At 34.2% G+C, this 27912-nt stretch overlaps 1 protein-coding gene across 2 annotated transcripts in view; it reads right to left on the bottom strand.

The window, feature by feature from the left end:
• Positions 1-27912, bottom strand: part of fsip1 (fibrous sheath interacting protein 1) — a 103462-nt gene that overhangs the window by 34745 nt on the left and 40805 nt on the right. For both annotated transcript variants that reach the window (XM_088648403.1, XM_088648404.1), the window contains exon 11: positions 4728-4874. In XM_088648403.1, the coding sequence (XP_088504529.1) occupies positions 4728-4874 (147 nt within the window). The remainder of the gene's footprint in view (positions 1-4727; positions 4875-27912) is intronic.

Raw genomic sequence — 27912 nt, 5'->3', positions numbered from 1 at the left:
TTCTTCAGAAAAGCCTTTACTTAACTGGTTCCATTCTTCACCCCTCTGCTTTTCTTAGTACCACCATCCACGGTCTCCTCTATATATTTGTAATTGTGTTTTATCTTGTGTACTCTTCTTATTTATTGTTGTTGTCATCCTGTAAAGCACTTTGAGAAGCCACCTTTAAAGGTGCTATATAAAATAAAGTTTATTATTGTTATTGTACAAGTGTTTATGTCATTATTATTGTAGAAGCGGTTATGTCTTATTGAGAAATCATTTTTGTTTTGAAGTATGAATGGTCTGATGATAAAACAGATATTCTTTCAATATTCAGGAATATAATTTGAATTTCTTTATATACTAGAATTGGTGTTATTACCCATCACTAATTGCTTTATGATGACTCAATACTGCCCCCTTGCAGTCAAAGGAATTGACAAGTTTATTTCTTATTTGAGTAGATGTTATAGCTAAATATTTTACTCAGAAATCTGTTTCAAAATTAATTTTCTATTTCTTTGGAAACATTTATAAGATACCTTTGATGTGTTCAATAAAAATTGAGCTATGGCACACAGCTAAAGAGCAGTTCAAAATATCACATATCAAAGACCACATTAAAAGACAATATGAAAAAGCAATATAAATTTGGAATTTATTATTATTGATAATTAAGGAATCTGCATTGATTTTCACATTTTAATTACCCTTGACTTAGTTTCAGTATTGTCGTTTTCAGGAGCTTGACAATTATTAGGCATTAAAAATATCTGCTGCGTTTTTAATTAAAACAAGAGCTGAAAACATACAATAACATTTTCATTTAATAAAGGTTAGATTACTTTTCAGTCAGTAAAAAATGAACTTGTCATCCATAATTACAAAATTTCTGTACATGCACTGGTGAGAAAATTACCATGTGATATATGTTAATGCTTTGATTTTCTCAAAAATGTAAACATAGCAGGAAAACAACCCAAATAAACCTACCAACTTGCTGAAAATCAGACAGAAAGTAGTTTTAGAGCTCTATAAGCACTTTTGTTACTGATGCTCAGTAAATACTTGTGTAAACAGGTTTTAGCATTTAATATAACAGACATTTTTCTTTAGTTAAGAACAGTTCTGAAGGTTTGTAGATAAGAGGGCACTCCTAATTCTACAGAAAGCTTTCAAAGGTGGGTTGAAAAGGAAGTCTCCCTCCTATCTTTCCTTAATTAGCTTATTTGTGGAATTTGCTTGTTGTTTTCCTGCTTTTGTACTCCATGTAATCACCACAATTTCAAGCTTCACCTCTTGGCCGAATTCAAGATAATGTACAAAGGGGCACTACAGATAAATCTGTCTTTCTAAGAAAAAATACCCTCACCCTGGCATCTTTAGATACAGCTGACATACAGCCATAATTGCACGGTTAAAATTAAAAGTGCATTCATAATGGGAAGACAAACTATTAACAATTTAGACTTGAAATGGTGAAACATGAACTCTGCCGAATGATTAAATTCACAACAAAGCAAAGGAATGCATTATAAGTCATCTACAAAATTGGCTGTCTTTTATGGCAAGGATAAATAGCAATATTAACAACTGAAAATCAGGTCCAAGTACTTTTAAGGGGATTTTATAGGACTGTATGAACAGCTATGCATTCTTAGTTCCCCTGTCTAAAAATATTGGGTACAGGGAAAATGGTGGTCCTTTCAATTGCTATACTGTATGCCTGAATTAAAAATGTGTTCATTCTGGGTGGCTTGATTGCATATCATGGGATCTACAGTATATGTGTAAGTGTTATATGAAACTGGAAATAATTATTCTCTGTGTACATTTGTTTACCCATAGTAATTAGGTCATTTATTAAGATACAGACACTGTAACTGTCCAATACATGTATCATTAATTGTACTTGGTTATACAGTATGTAATTTGTTGTCTCCTTTTCTTCAGTAACTGAACAAAATGTTAAAGCAGGAGCTTTATTTGCAATATACAGTATATATAGAAAAATTAACTATCTAAATATTTTAGAAATGCCAGTTCCCGAGACCTGCAACCACTTTTATGTAATTTGATATTCTACTAACCTAAAGCTTTTCATAGGTCAGGAATACTGACAAAAAACAGGTATCCTGTTTTGTACAGTTTCACTTACTGCACATGCCTCATCATACAATATGTTATACAACCTATTCTTATCCAGGACCTTAGCTAAATATTTCTGATTTTACATTAAAGTCCTTATGTATATGATTATAAAGACACTATTTATTATGTGTTAATTTAATTTTTGTACAGAACATGTACTGTATTCGGTATACATTATGGCATTTTAATAACCCTAGAAAGTAGAAAGTAATTTCTGAATTCTGTATTTAATGAGAATACCATACTGATGCTTCAAATATTTCTGTCAAACAAAAAGTACTTAAATATTTTAGACTTTGTTATTAATTTAAGTGGCTTAATTGTGAAAGTTATATTATACAATTTATACTCGTACTGTGTTGATCAAATAAATAAACTTAGCTCTTAATTAACAATTCCTTTTGTTACATATAGTGTAACCTCATGTTTTGTAGGATTAAATGTTAAATTAGTGCAGAAAAAATTTAAACTAGTTGTTTAACTTAAAAAAGTTAAAGATAAAAATAATGATAAATTGTTATTTTATGTATCTTTATTAAGTTGAAAAAGAATCTTTGATTTCCTTGTTATCATTAGAAATGTATACAAATAAACACTGAAAGGGAAAAAAAAGCCTTATTATGATTGAAAATTGGTAAGAGTCCCAGGATAGCATTCTTTTTTTTTTTCCAAGAGAGAAGCCCATTGTAAAAATGTGCATATAAGTAGGTAGTGATGAAGCAGGTATTTCTTTGGACTCATTGTGTGGGTCTGTAAGCGAATGCCCTTTGAACAATGACACGGCAAAATTCTGGAATTCAATGCCCCTACATTCTCACTACACACTAAATTAAAGTCACAAATGTCAGAGAACGCAGAAAACAAATCCATCATCTTTTGTCCCTGAAAAATTCCATCGTTTAACACTTGGCAACAGGGGCTTTGGGAAGCAGAGAGTTTCTGTGTCAGTAATGTCACAGAGGCTCACATTACGAGACAGCAGTGAATGGTTTCCAAGGGGCTTCTAGGTAGAGGAATTTGTAAAGGCATCACAGCAAGCTTTTAAAAGCAACGAAGAATCCTTGTGCTGGGGTCACAAAATGAATTAAATAGCTTATAAATAAGACTGTGGAATCTGTTTGGGTAAATAACAGCCCATCTAATTCATAAGAATATTGAACTAGACAAATTATATACTCTAAAAATGATGCTGGTTTTAATTTGAGTTTGCTGCTTACTGTATTAACAATAGACTAAATTTAATATTATTATTCAGGACTCTTTGATGAAAGGATTATGGAAAAAGAATGTTTGATTTAAATGGTGCTGATGCAAGAAACATTTTTGTTAAAATTATTTTCTCTCCAAAGAAAGGCGATTTCAACACCACAAGATGCAGATCTCCTGAGAGAATGCATGTACAGTACAGTAATGCAAATATTAGACAAGCCTTTGTTCTTGTACAGTACTTTGAAAACACATGAAAACAGCTTTCCATAGCACTAGTTATGGCCAAGTCTTTATTCTTAAAAGTCGTTAATTCCATTGTTGTTGGTAATTGCTTTATCCTTCTTAACAGCTGTTTTATTTTATCTCAGCCTTAGATCAGAACTAATTGATCTACCACAACGTTAGGTATGAACTTTTATTTTTGGTGTCTGGAACTGAAAATGAATGGGGTGAGACCAGTATTCTTGACTGAAATCTGAAGATGTTTTTCCAAAAATCCTTTACTGAATGTTCATTCATTCCTTATAAGAAAGTAATCAAGTTTCACAAACTACAGTAAGGACAGAACGTACTAGACAGCCACATGCTCTCTTCATTGTAAGATTCTATAAAGAATAATAATAAGGTAACAAAATTAGGTTTCCAGTATTAATTTTACAAAACAGAGACAACATTTGTTTTAGGACAACTGTTATTTGCCATTAACATTACATTACCATCAAAGCCAAGCTTCAAATGTTTTAAGACGCAAGCAAAGTGCACAATGATAAGTAAACGTTCACAACATTGTATTCTAATAGTGTAATCTACTGTATATCCCTTTAAATTTGTCTTTCTCAGCATGTAACAGAGTGAGATCAACTACACTGCAGTACATCACGATTACACCACTATTTGCAGCTAATGAGGTTCCCTGTTCACTTCACCACAAAGAGAAAAAAATGTAATCACACTTTTTATGTGTAATAAAATAGACACTCATAGATGGCTTGGGATTTATGTGACTGCAAGAACAGAAAAAACACAGAATAGTATTAAATCACACACAACTATCTCTGACAGCTTGGCCTGATGCATGGTTGATGCAGACAGCCAAGTGGGAGGTTGATACAGGTTGATATATACACGAATGATTACAAAGACAGTGGGAAAAGTGAATTCCATTTATTCCTAAGGTGCTCATTTTACATACAAGAGCTCTATATACTGTGTGCTTAAAGTAAAAATGAAATACTTGATCAGTCTGAAGGTTGATTGATGACTAAAGGTTGCTACTGATGCCTTCACCCAAACCTTTAAGGAATCTGAATGCTAAATGCAGAAATTTTGCCCATGTGCATGTGATTATTGCATAATGAGCTTCTGATTTTATTTTTTATACTCACAGCACTTTCCAGATTTTGGTCCAGATGTTCCAGCTGCTGCTCAATCTCTTTCAGTCGACTCTCTTGACCCCGTATCTCCTTCATGTCCTGAAGAACCTTCTCTCCTGGCAGTGTGTCCCTGTAGTCATCTAAAGCAGTCCCAGGACCCTAACAATAAACAGACACCTCTTTTTCTTAAAGGGGTCATACTTTCAATATTAACATGAAAAAAAGAATGAGATGAAACTTGGGATTTAAGTTACTTCATCATATCTCCCTTTATGCATAATTGAAAAGTTTTTCTTTTCATTTCTTAAGATTAAGACATAGTGTACAGTCAGTTCCAGTTGACTTTGAAGAAACCCAGGACAGATTGTAAGATGGACAAAACTAGAGTTTCTTTTTGTTCCTAATTACCACACTTTTCTAAATCTAACTTTCTGGACCTGGGTTTCCAGAAAAAAGATCTCTCTAGATTTTGCTATAAACTAGTTATCAGTTCCAAGGCATTTAAATAAGGAATGTTTGGTCAGTTGAGGATGACTTCTGCTATAAAATACCTGCCCTCAAATGTAATACATGGTCATAATACTTATGCTTTTTATCATTTTTTTAATGTTTCCTCTTCAACATTTGAAGAGATGAAACCCCATTTAGGCCTGATTACTTCTATTAGGTGTAGAAACAAAATAAATCAAATAATATGACTAAAGTTTTTGATACATTAAGGCTGTATTTTGCATTGAGCACAATTTAAGAAATATAAGAAACAAGAGCAGAAAGGGATCACTTCTCTGGTTGCGTCAAGGTTTGAAATTGACAAACCATAAGGAATAGCAAAGCTTTCTGTGATTATTTGTGATGCTATGACCTGTTATAGACTAAGATGAATAACAATTTCTCTTGTACAGACATGAGCCCAGATTCCAGTCAGCATTATTAGCAAGCTCAGCCTGAACATTCCAACACAATTTACTCCAGGTCACAACATTTCATGTAAACAAGTCATTAGACTTGTCACATGTTGTGCAACTGGTGCTGTTAGAGATCCTAATTCTGACAACTGAATAAACAGTTAAATATAAAAGAGCTTTTGGTAAATGAGTAATCTGCTTTTCTATGCCAAGCTACTTGTCTTACAATTTAAATAAAAGTATATATTAAAAAAAATTGGAAGAGAACTGTTATGATTTAACTATCTCAATTGACAAACAGCATGGGCCCTACAACCATAGATCACTGTTCTGATTTTGAAAGACTATAATTAGCTCCCAAACAGCTATGCTTGATTGGAAGAATGCTGCCAGGGTTAAGTGAGTTTTAAGTCAGCCAGGGTTTCTACGATTCACTGTGCACTGAGTCTTAAAGTACTGGTACAAACCCAAGGTCCAAGTCAATGAGTTGAGCTGCCCAGTTCCTGCAGTACTAAAACACTAGGGGGTATACAAAATAAAAACACTTGTGATTAAAAAAAACACAACAAATAAAGGATTGTTCTGGGTTAATGAAATATTTATTGGTGAATACTAGTTCCAAATATTAGATAGTAAATGATGTGGGCCTATGGTATAGCCAAACTATGTACTCTATGTAAATAATAGAGATAATTCCTGTATACAGCAGCATTTTCAGCAAAATAATTATTATTTAGCCAATAATTCTATCAGGAATGGTGGTAAATCATGGTTAAGAGAAAAAAACAGAAAGGAACGTTACAATATTTTTGTCATTCAACAGGGATATACCAGATTGTGTATGGATTGCTAAGGGGTGCTTTGAGAATTGTTTGATCATTCTGCAGGTTACAAGATTCTTGTGCATGATACAGGTATTCCACATGCTGAGTACATAACCTAGTAAGTGTAATTCTAAATGCATATAAACATTCAGAAATTCCAATTTGTATAGATAAGATAGTTAAATAAGAAGACAGGTTGCACAAAATAATGACATAAAAAACAGACATTCTCATTTGTCAGGAGTACAACATAATTTCTCATTCATACAGTAGCAGACACAACAAAACCATTCTACTGTTTATGCTTCGCTTCTAACCACACAAGCAATCTCACTTTTCCCAGGATATTATTGACAACCAAAGCATACTCTACATTTGAAATTTGTTGTTAGATATCATTCATCTTTAAATACCATGGACTTCAAGTAGTGTGAATGATGATAGGCCTGAATCAGCCTGTCATAAATATGGTTAACCTTGTGTTCTGGAACAGTTCCTGAGCAAAGAATATGTTGACATAATTGGGCAAAACAATCTGTAAAATCTAGTTTTATTGCCCTACTTGTGCCACTAACTATAGGTTCCTCAGCAAAAATCTGTTTTTGGGACAAAATAATATTGTTTTATTTGCTTTTTTTTAAAGAATCCAGCTTCTCCACTGACAACAGAAGCCAGCCTCTTAAAAAATATACATTAAGGTTTGACGTCATTTTCTTGCCTAGATTATTTTTAAAATAATTGATGATTTCTTATTTTGTGTATTTTGTCAGAAGGTTTTTTCAACATTCTTTTGTGATTGTTCAACCAAAGTAGAAAATAGCCAAGCCAGGGGATATCCTGGCATTATATAATTTCATGTAATTTAGGAGATAGCTATATTTATCTGCTAGCAAAGAGTTTAAGGTAAACAGTTGATTTCTCAATTTGAAATATGCACTTATCTGACCAAAATTACAGCCTAAGCCTAAGGCACTTGAAATAACCATTTAAATGGAGTGGGAGGGTCTCTGGGTATCCATGAGTCTTGACTTTCACACAAGCCTTCACATTTCTGCCTTGCATCGCTACAGTATATTTGGCCAGTCTTGCTTATTTACAATTTCTTCCCATTAGGTTTCTGCGTATGGGGTAGTAGGAATGGAGCTTAACCACTGAGCCAATGAAAAACAAAACAAGGGATGAATTAAAGGAGGGAGGGCTGCTAAGGAGAAAAAAAGCATGAAAATACAAAATAAAATTATGTAGAGAGCTTTTAGGAAATTCTGACTTTCGGCCCTTCGTTTTACAAAGAATGCATAAATAAAGCCTAATTCTTCTTAGAATAGCACTATCTGTGTGTGGCTATAATAAAGAAATATTGGGATAAAGAACTGAAAAAATCTGAACAAAGATTTGTAGAATTCATTTTTGTTATTTTAAATCAAATAATATTTCAAATAATTGTTCTGGAAGAGCAGAAAGTACCAATCAGGCACTTAGCTGAGAAGAAAACCAGGAGACACAGGGATCCTCCAGGACCCGTCTTAAAAACACCTGCTGCAGCAAATGTCTGGATATGCATGTGAAGAAAGCATTCAGCCTTGTTAAAAAGAAAATGACATCATTGAACTCTAAACTTTGGACAAGCCTGGATATTGCTCTGTGTCACGCAGATAAATCTGGCATACCCTGAAATATGTCTGTGCTGCCAAAACAGAAGAGGCAGCAAATGACTGCCAATGGTGCTTGATTCATATACCTACAGTATACAGTACCTTGAGAATGCCCTGACACTTTTACATGTGAACTTGACACAGATCTATATACTAATCTAAAGGGATTACTCAAAATGAAACAATATGCAGGACTTTGCATTTATCCAGATTATTATTATTATATCATGATAGATAATTTATTTTATAACTGATAGATAATTTCCATAAGTAATGCAGTAGGTGCACTGTAACGATGCATTTGGATCAATCAGCACCTGCCAACTATCCATCTCGTGTTAATCATTCTAAAAAGTCAACAACTGCTAGGCCATGACCTTAATAAACACTAGCTAATGTTGTTCTAATCCCCTGCTTTTTTGGCTGCTGCTCCTGCTTCAGATCTGATTCTAGTTAAGATGGAACGTGCGAAAATTGAAACATGAAACATAATATGAGGTCAAAGAGAATCATTCATGACTTTCAACTACAGTATGGCCGCTGCTCAGGTTAGCAACTTGCCAAGCCTTCCACTTTGCAAATAATTATATTATTATTATTGCTAATATTATTATTATTATTATTATTATTATTATTATTATTATTATTATTATTATTATTGTTGTTGTTGTGGGGAGTGCCAAACCAGTCTGTATTTTTACTAAAGCTACGTCAGAACACATTAGGGTCAAGTTATAAAAAGCAACTTGTAGAAACAGTACAGAGGAAAAGGCTGCCATAACTGGCATCATCCAATTACTCCACCCATAAAAACCACAGGCAAAGCTGTCTATTCTCTGTTACTGGCCTTTATACAAACTCTCACAATATAGCCTTAATGTGATCCATCTGCCAAAATAATTACTAAAGACCATATATGTGTGTGACCAATATACTTGGACAAAAATCTGTGCTTAAATAATTCTGGAATGACCACAGAAGCTCTTACATTAGGGTTTCCCTCAAGCTGGTTGTGGTCTACTTTCATAACAGGTTTCATAGCATCTAATATATCTGCTTTTTCCCTTTGCTGGAAATGACTTTTTTCCTTTTAATTACCATTCTGTTTTCATATTACTGTTTGTTTAGCTAGTTAGCTCTTTTCTATATGTTTTGAATGAATTGTGGAATACAATACAATTGTGGAATACAAATACTTGAAATATTACTAGTTTATCAAATCCAATATTTTCTTTCTTAATAGTTGAAAGCATCTTTATGTTTTTTTTCAGTTTCTTTTCTCATTTATTTTAGTTTTATCATAACAATGGACAATTCCAGACAAAGGGTTTCCAAAGGAGCTCTAACAACTGAAAAACAGCACACTAAGTTGTCTTTCGGTGATAATCAAATCATTTAAAACTAAATGTAATATCTAATATTTTTAATTTCAAAGAATTGCTTCAAATTAGCTCCTTAAGAGTTGGTCATGACAATTCTAGGATATAGTGCAGCACAAACCTCACAAAATGCAAAATTATACTTGAACCAAAAATAATATATATATATGAGGCCTGGGTGCTCTGAACTGCAAAAGAACTGCCATATCATGGCAATAATGTAAAAAGATCCATTTGACAGAGTGTTATATTTCTTTGCTTTAATATGGGGCCCATCTGTCTTCTATAGACATACTGTACTGTACTTGCCAGAAACAACTGTAGCAAAACTGCACAGTGCAACATTATCACCACTGTGTTAACCATAGGAACAAGAAGTCGGCTAGTTAGAACGTTTCCTACAGAAAGTTATCACAGGTGAAATATATCATAAGACTTTTATCTTTTAAAATCAGTCTGACCTGACCATAAAGTATAGATTTGTTTACATTGGTCTCTTAATATGTTTAGAGAAAGAAGAGGGTAATAAATATGGGATTTACATTTAAAATTTTTTGTGTTATACCTATTTGTGTATAAACCAATAGCAGGCTTTTATACAAATGAACATCCTGAATTAACAGAGCAGTGTTTTTTTTATTAAGAGCTCATGCTACTACTTGAAATATTAAACTGTAAAACAAATACCAAAAGGAAAACTTTCTTGCAAGTTTTTTTTTATGAAGGACAAAACATTTTATAGCACTACAGACTTATTATAATACTTAATGTAAAGAAAATAATATTGCTGTTTAAAATAGTGTATCACATGACAAAGCGTTGATGTGGCATATTAAAAGCACAAGTTTCCATTCAGGAACAGGAGCATTTCATTGCTGGAAGATCTATTCATGAAATGAAAACAACCTACTGCAAGGAAGTAGTGAGGGCTGTATTCCATGGCAGAATTTAAAAGGACACTTTTTAGACATCAAGCCAAGCTCATGATGTTTAATGAGTTTCCATGTAAAACTATAAATGGAGCTACACTTGGTTAATGGGTAAAGCAAAGTAAATGCATGGCTAATTTTCACTTTATTTTTAAATATAAGCTTTAAAATAAATTTCAGTGACATACTGAGAACATTCATCAAGGTATTGATATAATCAGAATGTGGGTCTAAATTGGCAGGAATGGTTCAAATTCTGGTATTATTAGTTTAATGGTTGCACTTGTAAGAAACACAGCTGACAGAAATGGTGTTTTTAACAGATGTTCGGGAGGACGCCAATTTTTAATCTTGCTCATTTCTGCTCTTCTACACAAATATTTGCCACCATGCACCCACCCCCTTTGCAGTTCTTTCTCACATTTGTTGATTTGCTCTTACTAGTGACGGATATCTCTTTTACTCATCGTTGCTAGACCTTACCTTTCATTGTTTCATTGTTGCAATGTACAGTGCGTAAAGACAGTCACCACCTTCACCTTTTGTCGCCCTAAAGCCCAAAAAGACGACGAATAAAATCAGACTTTTTTATTTACAAATTGTACCTTGCAACAGGTGAAAAAAGAAAACATTTGAAAAAAAGCAGAATAACTGGGTTGAATAAGCAAACACCCCCTGAGTTAATACTTGGTGAAAGCATCTTTTGCTTGAATTACAGGCTTGAGTATGTTTGGATACTGTACATCTCTACCAACTTCGCACATCTAGAGGGGGGAATATTTGCCCATTACTCCGTACAGAATTGTTCAAGCTCAGTCAAACTGCGTGGTGACTGTTGATGGACTGCCCTCTTCAAGTCATTCCAAAGATTTTCGATGGGATTTAGGTCGGGGCTCTGACTAAGGCAAGAAGAACAAGAAGGACATTCACCTTCCTGTCCTTCAGCCACTGTATGGTTGCTTTGTCGGGGTACTTTGGGTCATTGTCATGTTGAAAGGTACAGGTATACCATCTTCCCACTTTCAACTTTATTGCTGAGGGCTGCAGGTTTTCTTCAAGAATTTGCCTGTATTTTGCACCATCCAACAGGATGTTGCCACCATTGTGCTTTACCGTGTTTTGCATCCTGGCCAAAAAGTTCGATTTTGGTCTCTTATCTACAGTTCCATTTGCCACTTGGCCACAGAATCTTTAAAGTGCTTTTTTGCAAAACATAAACAAGACTTGATGTGGGTTTTTTAAGGAGTGGCTTATTCTTGCCACCCTCCCATACAGGCCAGATTTGTGGAGCGCTTGTGATATTGTTGTCACATGCACAGAATTACTAGTCTTTGCCATAAAGGCTTGTAGCTCATTCAAAGTTGCCTCTTGGTAGTCTCTCTGATCAGTCTCCTTTTTGCTTGATCATCCAGATTGGAGGGACAGCCTGATCTAGGCAAGGTCTGTGTGGTGCCATACGCCTTCCACTTCTTAATGATGGTCTTGACTGTGCTCCATGGAATACTTAAAGCTTTTGAAATCTTTTTATACCCATCTCCTGACTTGTGCCTTTCCACAACTTTATCTCGAAGTTCTTTTGAAAGCACCTTTCCACTCATTGTGGATTCGTTGCTTTGAAATGCACTTCCAAGCAGTGGAATCCTCTAGAAACAGCTGCTTTTATTCTGAACTAATCAAAATCACCACAATTGATCACAGGTGGGAGCCAATTCGTTTGATGTGTGATCTGTCAGGTGTCTGGTTATTCCTAAACAAGTTTACAAATTTTCAGAATGTCTTAGAATATTATTTTCACTTAGCTAATGTGGGTTACTTTGTGTAAATAGAAATGGAACAAGCCTGATTTGTTTTTATTTTCAGAATGTCATGCAACAAAAGGTACAAATTTTGAAAGGGGGTGGTGACTTTCTATACCCACTGTATCTCCTTGCTAGGCTCCCACAGCACCGTCTCCTTGCATTTATGACCATTGCTACCTCCTTCAAGCCAGGGCACGAATTGTTTTGTGCTTCACCTGCTCCTCAATCTCTACTTCTCTATGCTCTGGACAACAACTGGCACCCTGCACTTGCCACAATGTCTGCTCTTCAGTTCTGGCTCTTCTCCTTCAGGTCTTCACATTTTCCCTGTACCCCTTTCCCACCTTTATGTAATCTCCACGCTCCTCTCTTCCCCTTTTGATTAGTTTTCGGGTGGCCTAGCAACCCACTAAATCTTCAGCCCCAGCCTATCTTCATTGTTTTGTCCCCTCCCCTTCTCCAGCACTCATTTCTGCTTTCCATGTAGGAGCCCCCTGGTCATTGACCCTCAATCTGCTCTGTTGGTGTGGGTGTGAGCACATGGCATCAATCTGCACTGTGTCCAGGCATCCTCTTTTACAGCACTCACTGCCCCAGTGCCTGTGCCCAGCTCCAGCCCACGAACACTGGGAACATGTTCTCAACTCTTCTACTCATCAAGTTCCCATCTGCATTGCCTCAGTGGAGACCTTTTGAAGTATAATGGTTTAGTCTTTGAGGGGGATCTAGTCATATCAAACAGACAAGAGTGGTCAGGATATTTATTTATTTATATATTTCAGTGTATAAAGCCTGTTTTTGTTTTTTTAACATTTCTCATTAGTCATATACATTATCTGTTCTTTGGAGCTTCCACTTATAAATAAAATCTGTCCTGGTCCTCTAAATTATATATCTATAGTATACATCATATTTAGATTCTGTAATTCACATATTCTGCCTATGTGTTATGGGTGTCCTTTTATCTCTTTTGTCTCTGTCAGTCTGTTCCTCACACGCAGAGACTGCTAGTCCCCCAACCAGGCGAGTTACGATAAATAAGCTCATATGCAACATTAACTGGGATTTTGGGGAACCACTGAAACTGGGTTTCAAAGAACTATCCACTGTTCTTTACCCTTGTAGCAGCTCCTTGGCTCATTCTTCATCCAGAGAGGAGGGGCCCTCCAGGACAGGCTCCCATTTCCTCAGCTAGGTGAGTTAAGCCATATAAACTTTAATACATTTTGCATCTACTGTATGTTGCATTAATAAGGATTTGGCCAAATTACTGAAGAAGCCAATGAGAAGGAGATGTTTAAAGTGAAGCTAATTATGGTAAAACCTTTGCCCTGAACTGCAATTCATACTATTTTATAAAACATCAGATATTTAAGTCTTAACATTTTTTTTCTGGTTTAGTCATCAGAGTACAAATCTGTGACCAACAGCCTGTAAAACTACACAAAAAGACCACCAAAGCAGAGCAGACAAGCACAAAAAACAGTAAATAAGGTTAACAAAGCAGACTATAATTGCATAACAATAAAACATAAAAGTAAAAAAATATGCAAAAAGATGAAGGTTCAAACTAAAACTGCAACATTGAAATTGAAAAAAACCCAAATGGCATCCGTTAATTCTCTGGTAAATTGAGTGGCTGTTGGCTCAAGAGATAAATGCTTTGGCACAGTTTACCACAGCCATGGTGTGCTCTCTAGTTCTGACATATCTGGCTTCTGTAAGTGAGATGAAAGGAACCTTATACCATACCCCTTTATACAGCTGGGGTACCTTACTCAAGGATATAGCAGTATGGAAGCATTGCATTCTTGATCTTCTCTTAATACTGTAGTTTCAGGTCTCTAACCACCTGAGCACAATGGCTCTGTCCAGCAATTGATGACTTACAGTAATGAGTTAAATAGGAGTTTTAAGGAGCAGGGCCAAATAGTACATATGAATTGGACAAAACAATTAAAAATACTTTATTTATCAAGAAATCAAAAACAATTATTACAAAATATTGCATGAAACTGTAAGTGAACCAAATAGTTTTATTTTACTATCAAGAACATTTGCAAAAGTCTTCTTTTTATCTGAAAATTTCACTTTTCATTTGCAGGCTGAAAGTCATTAATAGAAACAAAGGAGGAAATAACTTCATTTATTGAAAAGGCTGTAAATGTTTACGTCTGGCTTAAAGAATAATAAGCTACTTTAGTGTGCAGACCCCCTTGCAATGCAGACTCACTCCTGTGGTGTTATTGCCCATGTGTACCCATTACCACTCTAATATATTTCAGAAAGGCAATAAACAGCACACAACCTGCAAATATCATGTCAGAATATCTTACATGAACAGTAAAGCAACTACATTTATGGACAGAGTGCTCCTTAAAATTAGGCGTTTCTTTGCCATAAGGCCATTAGAGTATGGTTTTTATTAAAATTCTAAGAAAATATGTAACACATTAATTAACAGGCAGACAGAGGAATAAATGAACGGAACTATAGAATGATAGATACAGTATGGTCATTGTGGTTTTGTTAGAATGATTGGTTCAAGGACATCTGCAAATTCTCAAATATCCTTTGAGTTATTTTACAGAATATTATAAATGTATAGTACTGTAATACTATGCTGTACAAGTGATTACTTCTGAATGTGGCGCCTTGAAATTGATCCATACATTTCACATTCTGGAGAGAAAATTAGAATTAACAATTCTTCATCACCTTATTGAGGTGAACCACACTGCAGGTAAACCTTAAATGAGATAACTAAAGGCTCAGCTTTACAAATAAGGGTCAGTACTGTATGTAACACGCATATACAGTACAGTACTGTATAAAGCAGTTTATTGAATCTAAAGGCTTTGACTCATCTATATACTACGAAATACACCTTATAAAGACAATATTACAAAGAAAATCTCTATTTTGCCTATAGCAAATTTTTGCTTATTGCTCATGATCACTACAGCCGTGCTCTAAACCATAATCAACAATACACAGGGAAACCTTTAAAAGGTGGAGCATAAACTTCAACATATACAGTAATTTTAGAAATGTTTCAAATGTATATACTGTATGCATCACTTTTGCACAGTATTTTCACTTCCACACTGTATTGAGTTACCTTAGGACAAAAAATATGAATCATGTCTTTTCAAAGAATTGTAATGTATGGTAATGACTTGACTTTTCTCAAAGCTAACCATTGCATTTCAAGGTAAAAGGTTCCTTAAAATCTCACTAGGAAAACTTTCATTGAGAAGGATTAACAATTTCATCTATTATGTCTCACTGCATAATGAAATCTTATTTCAAATGTGATTTTAATTGAATAAATCCTTTAGTCTGACTTCATCTTTTTTGCATCTGTTTGGCATCAATTCATGCTGCCTCATGTATTTTATAAAGGTCCCTTTATTACATACTTTCCTATATGCTCTTGGCACCCATTTTACAAGACTCCCAGTCTTTATGGCACCATTAAAGTATTTTTGGCTTGTCTTCATTTCTTCTCAAAAACTAAAGTGCTAATTGCAAGGAAAATGCTATCTGCATCTAAAACAAAAAAAAAATTCATTTTAATTGAGATTACTTTTTATATAATTATACAAAAAGATAACATAGGACCCTTATTAAAAAATATATTTTGTGTTGTTAAGTCTGAGAAAATCACAATTTATTTATGTTGTTGTCAGATTGTTTACTTGCTCACAAAGCAAAGCTATCTAAGAAAATGAGTCAACCCAGGTTTTTAGTTAGAAATATTGTAGTTACAATGTTTGTTTTCTGTCTTAAACGCAAAAACATTTTCTATAATCTGAAAAAATGAATACTGATATTATATACCTTATATAATATCATATATAATAGCTTTTCACAGTAAAATGAGGTATTGCTTGAACCTGTTCCTTGACATGAGAATACTGTATTGGCTCAACGTAATGTAATTTCAAGATAGGATTCACCAAAATTATACTCTCAACCATAAAGATACATTTTGAACTTATGTCATGATGGTGTCAATACAGTTGTGATCCAAACTATTTATCCTTTAATGCAGTCTAGTACTTCTAACTCTTTCAGAGCATCTGTAAAGCATGGGAAAAACCCAGCGTATAAAGGGAACATGGCATTTCCTGCACCCCGGGCTTAATTGTTTAGAAAAAAAAATACTTTTTTAAAAGAATACAACACTACTGTAACTCCTTTCTGTAGCCTTTATTTGCAAAGACAAATCACACTTAATAATGTGCATTTCATTCACTCAGACATGCAGTCAAATACACGTATGCAAATAATAAAGCACTGAATTGATAAGCTTGAAAATATCATGGTAGCCCCTACACTACATACTTTATATTCATTAAACATAAACAAGTAGGGGTCGTTTGTACATGATAAGCCTTTGTTGAATTTCAGATGTTAATTGAACTCTTAACTGCTAACGAATCAAAGGAACGTAAAAAATGTCAGACAATTTTAAACCAAACAAACCATAATTTGGGGAGCCTACTGGGAGCTCTTTGGCACGCAGACACATCAATGTTTTCCCTGGAAGACTGTGATTGTAGGAAGAGAAACAATCAAATGATAAGATCTAAACCCAAACATTTCTTGTCTTCTTAGGTCATTGCTTCATGTTGATATCCTAATGTGCTAGTATTTTATGTAATGATGCTTAAAACTAAAGGCTTCCTCCTTATAGAGAACAGAATGTATTGAATACAATATACTTAGCTGTGTTGTTTCTTGTTAATGTAAACATTTAATGCAAAGCTACGTGTACAGTTCTGGATCCTCAGGGACCAAGTGCCTTCTGTTTTTCATTCATCTATCTGCACAAAGAAGACGAATAAATCACCTAATTAAACTGACTTAACACATTTTCACGTGATCTGAAGCAGACAGATTTAACCTTACACAAGATCATCTGCACACTGCACACAAAAGGCCATAGGTTCCTATCTAGTGTACCAAACAAATGTTCTGCTAGCATTTATAGTAAATTACAAAGCAAAAGATCTGAACATCTGGAAAATAAAAGCAATGAAACAATTCAGCAGTAGCCTGTACTGTACTGTAGGAGGTGCCATCTTTGGAAACACAGATGTTGAAGAAACAATAGCACTGCTGTAAGAGTGGTTTTAACCATAGATTAGATCCGGTTAAAAAGTTAAAAAGTTGACCCTTTCCAAATTCCCACATCTCTGTTTGAATCAATCATCCCTTTCCTGCTATACTCCCTTTTTAAACTCTGGTTATGGTTACACAGCTTGCCTGGTGGAAAAAAGCTGCCATGCCCCATGCTGGAGGTGCCCAAAATGTGTTTTCAGCTGCAGTTTACTAATTAAATACTAGTTGCTGCACTAAATTCTGTTACCTGTTAAAACTAACTTAGAGCTCAATATGGATACCCTCTTCTAACTGTGGTACATTACTAGTGAACACAACCAACAAGGGATTAAGATTTTTCCTACTATTTAATTTTAAATGCATTTTTTGACTGAGGTAAATTACAGAGCTACTGTTTGACTGTTTGCTTTTTATTTTAAAATATGGACTCTCCAAGTTTAAAACTGTGCTTACATCTTTGTAAACTTGCAATAAGGAAAGTCGTCTTATCTTTTTCAATTTAAAATGTTATTGCAAAGAGATATTTTTTATGCCACGAAAGCTCATTTAGGCATTAAGGATCACAATGCTAGTGAACAAGAGGGAACCCTCTCAGTCACACTACATGTACAGTATACTGTATATGTGTGGTGAGCATACTGGTGATGTCGCATCATCCAGGTTGGGGTTACACATTATTAATGGTGGACGGAATTCCCCATTAACTGTAAAGAACTTTGAGTGGAGTTTCCAGAAAACCACTATATAAGTACAAGGATTTATGTATTTTAATTTATACTGTCATTGCATTACTTCACAAAACATCTAGGACAGGACATTTTTAACCTTACCAAATCTGGTGCTTGTGTCTGTTTCTCTAAGCCCTGATGTCACAGCTTACTATCATATAAAAACTGAATCAGGGTATAAAATGAGTCTGCACTGACACTGTTACTGATTATGTGACATAAGCCAGTGTGATTTATTAATAATACAGTAGTTGTACTGACATTTTTACTGAATATGTGACAAAAGGCAGTGTGATTCATTGATAATAGAGTAGTTGTGTTTTGCTACATTCATCTTTGGATGATTTGCATTGCAGGAGACACTTTCCAAACCACAGAACCCCTAAAGTTCCAGTTTGAACACTCTGCCATAGTATATTCTTGAAATTAAAATGCTGATATCATGAGAAAGAAAGACATTTAGGGATTACTTTTTTCAATAATCACGATTTTCATTATTCAAAGTTTAAATAATGTGTTGTTCCAGAGATCTGAGTTACCGTATAAAGACTAAATTAAATAGAAAACATAAGTTCAAAAGGCCAAAAACATCAAAGACATTTAAACTATTTAAAAAATTACAAATAGGTTGGACCTGTTGTGTAATTAAATACAATGCTCTCTAAAGTTACTCATACCTCCAAAATAATTTCTCAACACAATCTTAATCTTTTTTACGCCAAACATAATGCTCATAAGCATGCCCCAAAAACTTAAATTTTCATTTCATCTGATTATACAACTTGATTTCATTTGCCATGCAAGTCTGAGTTATCTCATTTTGTGTTTCACCTTCAAAAGAGGCCTTTTCCTTGCAACACAGTTATGAATGCCACATTCATGAAGACAATTTCGAATGGTAGTTTTTGGCACTTTTTATCCTGGCGATGCCAGTACTGTATGTATTGGAGATCTCCAAAAGTAACCTTTTGATTTATGGTTGCATACTAAAACACTTATTTCACAGCTGGTAGTGGTAAGATCTAATGTAAGGTACTTTCATCCTATCCCCATGAGAGCTTCCACACACCAGTAGCATTAAATGTCTAAATAATGGACGCTACAGTATAATGTGATACGGTAGATTGATCTTTTTTATAGATTCTTTTATAGCCATCCCCTGCCTGTGGTAGTCAAAAATCATTTGCCAGCAATTTTTCTGTCTTTCTGTAGCCATGATGGAGCATGATGTTTTCTGTGTATCTGTTCCTTGCATACCATGGAAAATAGCACTCTACATAGTTATAGAGGTTTCCACTGCACTTCCAAAGAGCAGAATTTTGCTGTCAATTTTGTTTTTATTTTCTCTGAAGCAATAGTGGGAAGTGTGAATAAAAGTGTCTCTTTTGTTTTTTGGATTGATTATGTGCTGTGCTATTATAATTACATTATAACAGCATTAGAATTTTTTAAGTGAGGCACATTATCCAATCAATAACTCTGCTTATGATATTTCATTTCTGCTAATGATATTTTTGTTCCTATTTTACGTGGTGCATAAATAAGTCTAGAAAGCACTGCAATTCAGTGAAACCAATATGGTGGAAATACAAGTACCTTAAGTTAACAGTAATTAAAATACAGCGCCTCTTCAGGTTAGAGTGAAGAATAATTCATCCATCCATGTATTTTCTCACCACTTCATCAAATGAATTATATTATTCTTACAACTAAACTCTGTGTACTCGGTGTCATTAAACGTTAGCCTGCTTTTTTGGTACTGTATACTGATAAAATAATAGTAATACAACAAACTTTAGTACAAGATCTTAGTACAGGATTTAGTGTCCTTTGTAAATTAATATTTTTGTTGCAAAGCAGTAGATTCTGTCTATTAGGTGAGACTGCCTTCTGTTGCTATGTTTTCCAGTATTCCAAAATTCCAATTTCCAAGGAAAAATAATGATTTTTTTTACCCAAAGAGTTCAAGAACAATTACCAAACCACTGACTTTAACAACGCTAATTAATCTGTCCAAAATAATCTTACTGTGTAAATATACTTTTTTCTTGAACAAAATTTGTCAGAAGTGTATATTCTTCTGTAGGTACTATATTTTAAGAAGTGTAGGCTGTTATTAAATATGTTGTGACAGAAAAGCATACTTATAGTCAGAGTTCTGAAAACTGGTTCAAAGTTAAGCTTTCAACTTATTGTAAATTGTCTGCTGCAATAAGCACCATCAGGAGCTCCACTTAAAAATGACATAATGACATAAAAATAATGGGAAAAGTGACATTCTTAAAAAAGAAAAAAAAAGAACATGCATTTAGTTATATTCAAGCCACAAGGCACTCAGGGTGTTTTACTTTAAAATGATGACTGAAGGAGCTTATGATTTTTTTAGCACTGATTCTGCAGAGTATGTTATAAAGTGTTATATTTAAATCTCCAAATAGCAAACATATAATTTTTCATCTGTTTCCATTGCTTTCTTGAAAAGCACGCACAACAACAAAAATTGCTTGTGGCCACAGTGAAGGTTTTTGATGTGTTCTCTCTAAAGCTACAATACTGACAAGCTCAAGCCCATTAAAAAAAAACTTTCACAAAGTTAAACTTACTTAAAAATTACAGTTAATTAGCCAGAAGCCTTCCAGAAACTGTCTTCATCAAAAATAAACATTCACTTTTGCTTTATCTTTTGTAAACATTACACCTGTTAAAATGTAAATTCACATACAAAGCAATGACAAAGACCATAATATTATGTTATACTCATTATGTTATACACTATATTATACTCCAAACTAAGCAATTTCTTTATTTTATTCAGGTTTGTACACAGAACAAAACTTTTTTTTTTCAAAATTGTAGTGTCTTTTAGAAGTACAGTATATATCTGAATATCATAAGTAGTGAAAAATTGATAATGATGCTAAGAATCATTATCTGCTAAGAAATGTATTTTACGGACCTAAACGTGTGAGACAGTATTATACTGTATGAATGTACTCCACAAGCTGTTTGGGGTTAAATAAAGCTCATTCACAGACATTTTACAGTATCTCCATGCAGAAACAACTCAATGAGGTTTTGTGGCAGCTTAAATACTATGGTGACTATCAATGCTGCACACAAAAAAACTGATGAAGAAATTACCATTTGAAAACCTAGGAAAGTTATTTATAATACAGGATAATCTCTTTAACAATGTTAAGTCTAATTTTGTTGTTTTATTATTTTCTTTTTCAAAATAGCAAACGGAGCTTAGAATAAACAACTGCTGGAATTAATAGGACAAATCTTAAAACCATCCAATCTTGAGAAGGAATTTCCAAAGCTATTAGAAATATGCATGTTCAAAAGAGTAAATACACATACTGTACAGTGTATTCTATATTTATGTCTATGAATATAGATCTAATCTAATCTAATATTACACGTTCTTTAGATTAAATGTTATTATTGTATTGATACTGTAATGTTGATTGTAGCATTGATGTTTGTTCTTATCTGATTTTTATTTATTAATCTATGTTTGAAAATTCAATATAAATGTTGATCACAAAACAGCAAATAGGAAAGTGAAGATGTTAATGTCCTTTTGGGGACAAATATCATTGGCAAAAAAGGCAAACTTTTCAAACAAAACAAATTCAGCGTCCATGGTAAGAATCTGAAATCAGGGCCCATCAGTTTATTCAAAGAAACCTTTATATGGTAAAGGCTATCTGTGCATATATAATGGATATCTGAAGGATTTCCATCTGACCAAGGGAAAGGATCTACAGCGACATTCGAAAACATTAACTGTAAATTAAAAAGAAATCCAAATAAAATATGCTGGGTACTGCACAAAAGGAACAGAGACAAAAAAAAAAGAATTAAAGTGAAAAACAAAATATCAAAAAACAATTAATGTACTTGTTTTCATAACAGGTTAATGGATAAGAGGTGAAAAATTCAGATGAACTAATGGAGTACCACAGATTACAGTATTAAGACAGCTGCTTATTAACCTATAGATTCTGATTAAATTAGTAAACTAGGCTACTTCACAACTGATACCAAATTAGGGGGATTAAACACAAAAATGGCAAAGGAAATTCATGAAGTCTTAGACAAAATTCAAGCTGGCTCTTCTAAGCCATATTGCTAAAAAAATGACACCCCCACTTCTTTAAAGAAATGACTGGGTGACATCTTCGGATCAGTTTGCAAAATTTGTTGTTCGTAAAGCTCTCAAGACCAAAAGAGCTGAAGAGGTGGATTACAGATTGATATTCAGTATTTACTCTTATAGGAGCTCTGTCTGTCTAGCAGCCTGACAATGGTAGAGAGTTTGCTAATAGCATTGTTTCAAGCCTCAAGGAATAGTGGCCTGAACTGAAAAGTGTGCACAGGAAACACTGCCACAGTCAAAACCAGGGGAGCATCAAAAGAGCGAATCAAGATATTAAATATGATCACAACATGGATGCAGGATGGGAAAAATGGATATTGGACTGAAAGTCTTTGTCCAGTTAATGAAAAATAGCATACCATGCTAGTACACAGAGGTTATCTTGACGCTTTTTGGCTGCAAAATGAAAGTTGGTTTTAAAAGCATCAAATCTCCCACAAGATATTTTAAAAAGGAGGAAGAATTAGAAGAGATTGTTGACTCAAGTGTGATAATATACTGTAAATAATGAGAGGGGGTGAAATTGTTTTCCAAGCTCAACCTGAGCCCACCACGAAAAGCGAAAAAACATTTGCAGAACAGTGTATATCATCTGAGGGAAGTATGTCATGTGATTTACGTGTGTGTGCTCCAAACCTACTCGTGGAGATCATCAGTGTCAAGACAGTGGGTGGCATACTCATGTTATGTGTGGCAATAGTTTTAGTAAGGATGAAGAGGAAGAAGGATTTGGGCTCACACGTCTTTGTGCCGTCTACGTGTTAACAAGTGAAATGCTTTTAGTAGTCAACAAGATGTCAAGGTTAATGCGGAGCAGCAAGCAAGAAAATGAAGACAATCTAACAAATCATTTTTGCCAGTTCAGCAAAGTGTAACAGTTCGGGTTCCTGACACTGAGGCTGATAGAGGAAGAGGAGTTGCTCGCAATGTTTTGGCCGTGGTCATGGATATGAGAGGTGATGGGTTTTATCATCTACGTACAAGACAAGGAATTTTAATTCACTGAATGCAAGATCATAGTTCACAGAATGACAGAAAGGATTCGTAGGATTAGAAGAGGCCACAGTGAACATAGAAATATCTCTCAGATAAGCAGCTACTCAGCTATCTACAGGGAATAGAAAAGGATTTAAGTGCATGAGCAAAAGTGCCAATCCATGAAATGTTTTTGAGTGAAGAAAAAGTTACTTTGCAGTTCCAAATGCCATTATTGTTCTACTTGGTGCTATAAGTGAACTTTTTTGTAAGTTATTATGTACTTTTATAATACTTTTAATGGTTAATTAAAATATCAGTTCATTAATATGTTGACAACAAATAACATTATGTGCATGTGTTTCATTCATATTTGGTTATTAAATATTAAAAAAGTTAATTTTAGTGTTTCATATACACTGTACAGTAATGCCTAGGTATTTAACATAATACTGTAGTACTGAAGTACTGAAAATAATATGAAAAAACAGTAAGGCATTGAATAAAATGTCTATGAATTTCAAACATTTCCTGTTTGTTTTTTATTTTGATGGTAACTTCTTACATAATCTTGCAAGGCACTGTATATGAACATTGCATAAAAGCAGATTTTTGGATAACTTATATAGTATAAAGAGAAAATATTGTTCTTTGAAACAGGTAATCAATCTAAACAGAGTTTGTTCTATAGCTCCAGTAAAAAAACGTGTGTTCAAGTCCTCAGTAGAGCATTTAAATTATTTGGAACTTGAATTACTTAGTTCTCAGAATTGTGAAACCATTTGCTCAACTTGTATTTGCAAGGTAACCTGGAACAGGGAAAGCTGAAAGGCCTTTTTTTTTATTTGGATCATGCCACGTGGAAGAAGGCAACCTGCCAAAGAATATAACCCTGAATTAAAGACACCGCAAACTGTGGCAAAAGCTCTCGGTATTCCCTACAGTAGCACTGATGATGTTATTGTTTCTAATTAATCTGGTCACCCTTATGCTATTGCTTCCCCTAATCTCCTGCAGGCACCAGGGGATCCTAGCAACTTTTCTGCACAGAGTACAAAAACAGACTACAAGCCTTCACAATTAAAGAGCTCCCCTTTGTTCACAACAAAATTCATATAACAGACCGAATATTCTGCTACAATTTTAAGGGTTACATAATATAAAGAAACCAACAGATGCTATTATCAGTGAAGCAGTCCACCTTAAAAACAGTATTAAACTGAACATCTTTAGCTGATTTACTAAACCACGGCTAAAATTACGTGCTATCCAGCTGACATGAATGTAATCACATTGTACTCCTTAAGAACAGAGCATGGTTAAAAATGAAATTTGCTTGCGTATGCCACTGTTTCTTCAGCTGTAATACTGTATCTTTTCTATCTGATACATTTTAGCTTATAATGTGGTTGGGTGTATTCCTGCAAAATTACATATCCTAATCACTTAACATTCCTAAAGAATTAGAAAATAAATCCGAGGTCATAGTAAATTCATAGTTTGTGGGTGGTCTGGCACACAGAGATCTAAGTTTACAGAGATTAAAACTGTGAAAAAGGCTTTTCCCCAAAATAAACTGTTAAAACACAAAGGATTTGAGAAATGTATTAAGATCACACAGAGATAAATTGCTTTTGCTTAATTATAGATACATTTTTCAATTCTAAAAGTTACAGCACTGTATATGTCATTCTTGTTATATATTATGAACATAAAAGAAAAGAGCCTTACATTAGTATTTTCTTACCTATCTCGACATATATACAGTATGTAGACAACAAAATGTTAACAAATCTAGGACCTAAAGCAGTTTATACAAGAAACTGATTTACAACCAAAACATTTTACCAAAACAAGTTTAAGAACTCATGTGAAAATTCCAAATAGTAAACCAGGACTTCATTTTGCATGTTAAAATCTTCTTGCTATATTATTGTACTAGTCTGAACTGTGGTTAATTCTTATACCTATTTGAATGAATGTTTTTATGAAGGTAAATTCTAATTTTGAATGGGTAGACTCCTTTCTCCAGTCTGTACTTATTTAACAGCACTTAATTGTGTTGGAGAAAATTAAGGTAGGTGATAAATGGTAAAAGATTAAATATCCCTTTCAGGAAGTCTGTGGGATGTCCATCTTACAGGAAATCAGTTTTTTTGCATATCTACAGTGTAATGTCCAGCAGTGGGAGAAGGCTCACTTGTCATACATACAGTATCTTATAGTCATCTTACATTCTTGTCACATGCCTGCTGAAGTTGATGTTTGGTATATGCTGCTTGTAGTGTAGGTGGGAAATTAAGATAAAAAACAAGCATTAGTTTCCTGGAAATTGACTGAGCACCACAGAAGTTAAAGTAAAATTAGTTGACCAGGATTGAAGCAAAGCTACGACTGCATAGCCAGTGATGTGTTAAAAGCTGAATGACTCAGAGATGGGTAGGTCAGAGGAGTTGGCACACACTTCCTTATTCTCCCCTGTGTGCTGTCACAGGGTGTGAAAGTCAAGATGTGAACACATACAAACTGGCTATTGTAAATCAGGTGGGTGTAACAAAAACCTAAGCTGTATTTTCATAAGCTCTGTTTTAAATAAGTTCATTTTTTCTGCACTAATATTATATATGCATTTAAGCATAACTTCATTAATAATGGAATTTGAGAATCCGTATATGGGTATAAATGTGTGATCCTAGGGTCTTTAAGATAATTTACAGGAACCAAATGGGAGCTATTTGACAAGCTAGAAAAACTGCATTATGTAATGAAATCTGATTGCATTCTAGTGGTGTAGTGCTATTAATGAGAATTGTAAACGAACCCTTTGAAAGTATAACAAAAGGTGCAATAAATGTCCATTTTCTTAATTACAACCAATATGCTTCTGCTACCTTGCAGACCTATCCAGTCCAATCTATTCAAGTTTCAAATAATTATATAAAGATCCCGGGGTGGCGAAAACTAGTTCTGAGGGAATTCCCTCTGTGGTGAAATGAGGTTTAGTAGATGTTTATGTGGTCAGTAACTCAGCACAGTGCACCAGTGCTATTAAGTTGGTTGCCTATAATTAAGCTCCCCTTGTTTAACTACCTTCCTCTGTTACTTTTGGTACTGTATGTAGTCACCAGGATCAGGTGTGAATTAGAAGATAGATCAGTAGAAAGTAGAGCTCTGTAAATAAAACCTTTATGCTCTATCTGCTTTGAGATTATAGATTCTGGGCTGGAATCTTCTTCCTGGGATGTTAGAGTAGGTGACTAAGGTCAAGTTAGTCACCTTCATGTCACATTGAAAAGCCTTTAGATGAGCTAAAGTGAGTGATGGTGGTGGTGCAAACTGGTGGGGGGGCTACTAACGCTACAGTAGTTACTGCTACAAGGGCCACAAAGCAGTTTTTCTCAGGACAAGGCTGAAGAAGGATGATGGTGAATCTGCTCCAGTCATTGTGCGTTATTTGAAAGGAGAAAGACTGATGGAGGTCTTTTGTCGGCTGCCATACATCACATTTTATTTCATATAATTGTTCATTTTTTAAATTAAAATTGTAGTTGCAAAATGTTTTTGTTTTGGCTCAAAAGGTTCTGTCAGCTGAAAAAGTCTATAAGAATATTCTGGAATCAATCTACAAATAGAGTAGTTTTTTAATGGACTATATTTTTGATGACTTAGTCCTTTAAAGTAGTGGTGTATGCTTACCAGTATGCTTACCGGTATGAAGGAGGAATAACATAGTATACAGAAACACATATATACTGTATATCCTGTTACTTAAGCTTTCTTTTTAGCTTTAGTAGTCTAACCCCTATGCTATTTTTTGCAACTATTTAAACAAATTTATGTTACTTTACATTTAATCCTAATTTTGATAGGAAGTCTCATTTCCCTGTTCTGTTACTCATCAACAACATCTGAATGAGCTTGGGCAAATTAGGACAATGTTACACAGGATAGTGTTAACTAACTCCTTTGTTCTGTGTTTGTGATGGTAATCCAAGAATCAAGTCAGGTGAAACACTGAGCCACCGAATCCTTGAGATGATTGTTCAAGTAGCAACACATAACTGCAAGTTCCAAATTTATTCAGGTAAAAAAGAAGAGAGATTTTTAAATTAGATCAACTGCAAAAAAGCTTCAAGAATTTTGTGAATGAAATCCCATTTTTTTCCATATTTATTTTTTTCCAGTGACAAGGTCATTTTCACAATTTTGCTCCTTCTGTTCTTTCTCACAAATGATAAAAACTTCAGGGGAAAAGACCATTTTTCTGAAAACTATTTCTGGGGTGAAATTCCCCCCTGTGGCATAATGTGGCATTGCATTATGTAAAACAGATGTATTTAAGATCTTATTATTTTCGAATGTGCCCTGTACTGAGAGGATATTACATACAATACTGTATAGCTGATATGCAATTACAAAACTGAAAATGATCCAGATATATGCATGAAAAAATGTCTTGCCACTTTTTTCTCACTTGTTTGCTGGAGTCATAAATGTTTGGAGTGGCCAAATTTAAGTGTCATCTGAGAAATGAGCTCTGAAAATACAGTGGCCACTTTGTTCCAAGACACAAAATTTATACTTATTATGTGGTGCACAAAATGAGTTTGTTGAGATAGATTTTAACATTATTTTCAAAACTATAGTAAAATGTAAAGATTCATTTTGGCTTTCAAATTAAGTTTAGTCTTATATGTTTCTTCCTTTTAAA

This window comes from Lepisosteus platostomus, chromosome 10 (assembly GCF_059453375.1).
Source record: "Lepisosteus platostomus isolate fLepPlt1 chromosome 10, fLepPlt1.hap1, whole genome shotgun sequence".
Lineage (NCBI taxonomy): Eukaryota > Metazoa > Chordata > Actinopteri > Semionotiformes > Lepisosteidae > Lepisosteus > Lepisosteus platostomus.
Note: the sequence above shows the minus strand (reverse complement) of the source record. Positions and strands in the feature narration are given on the sequence as shown.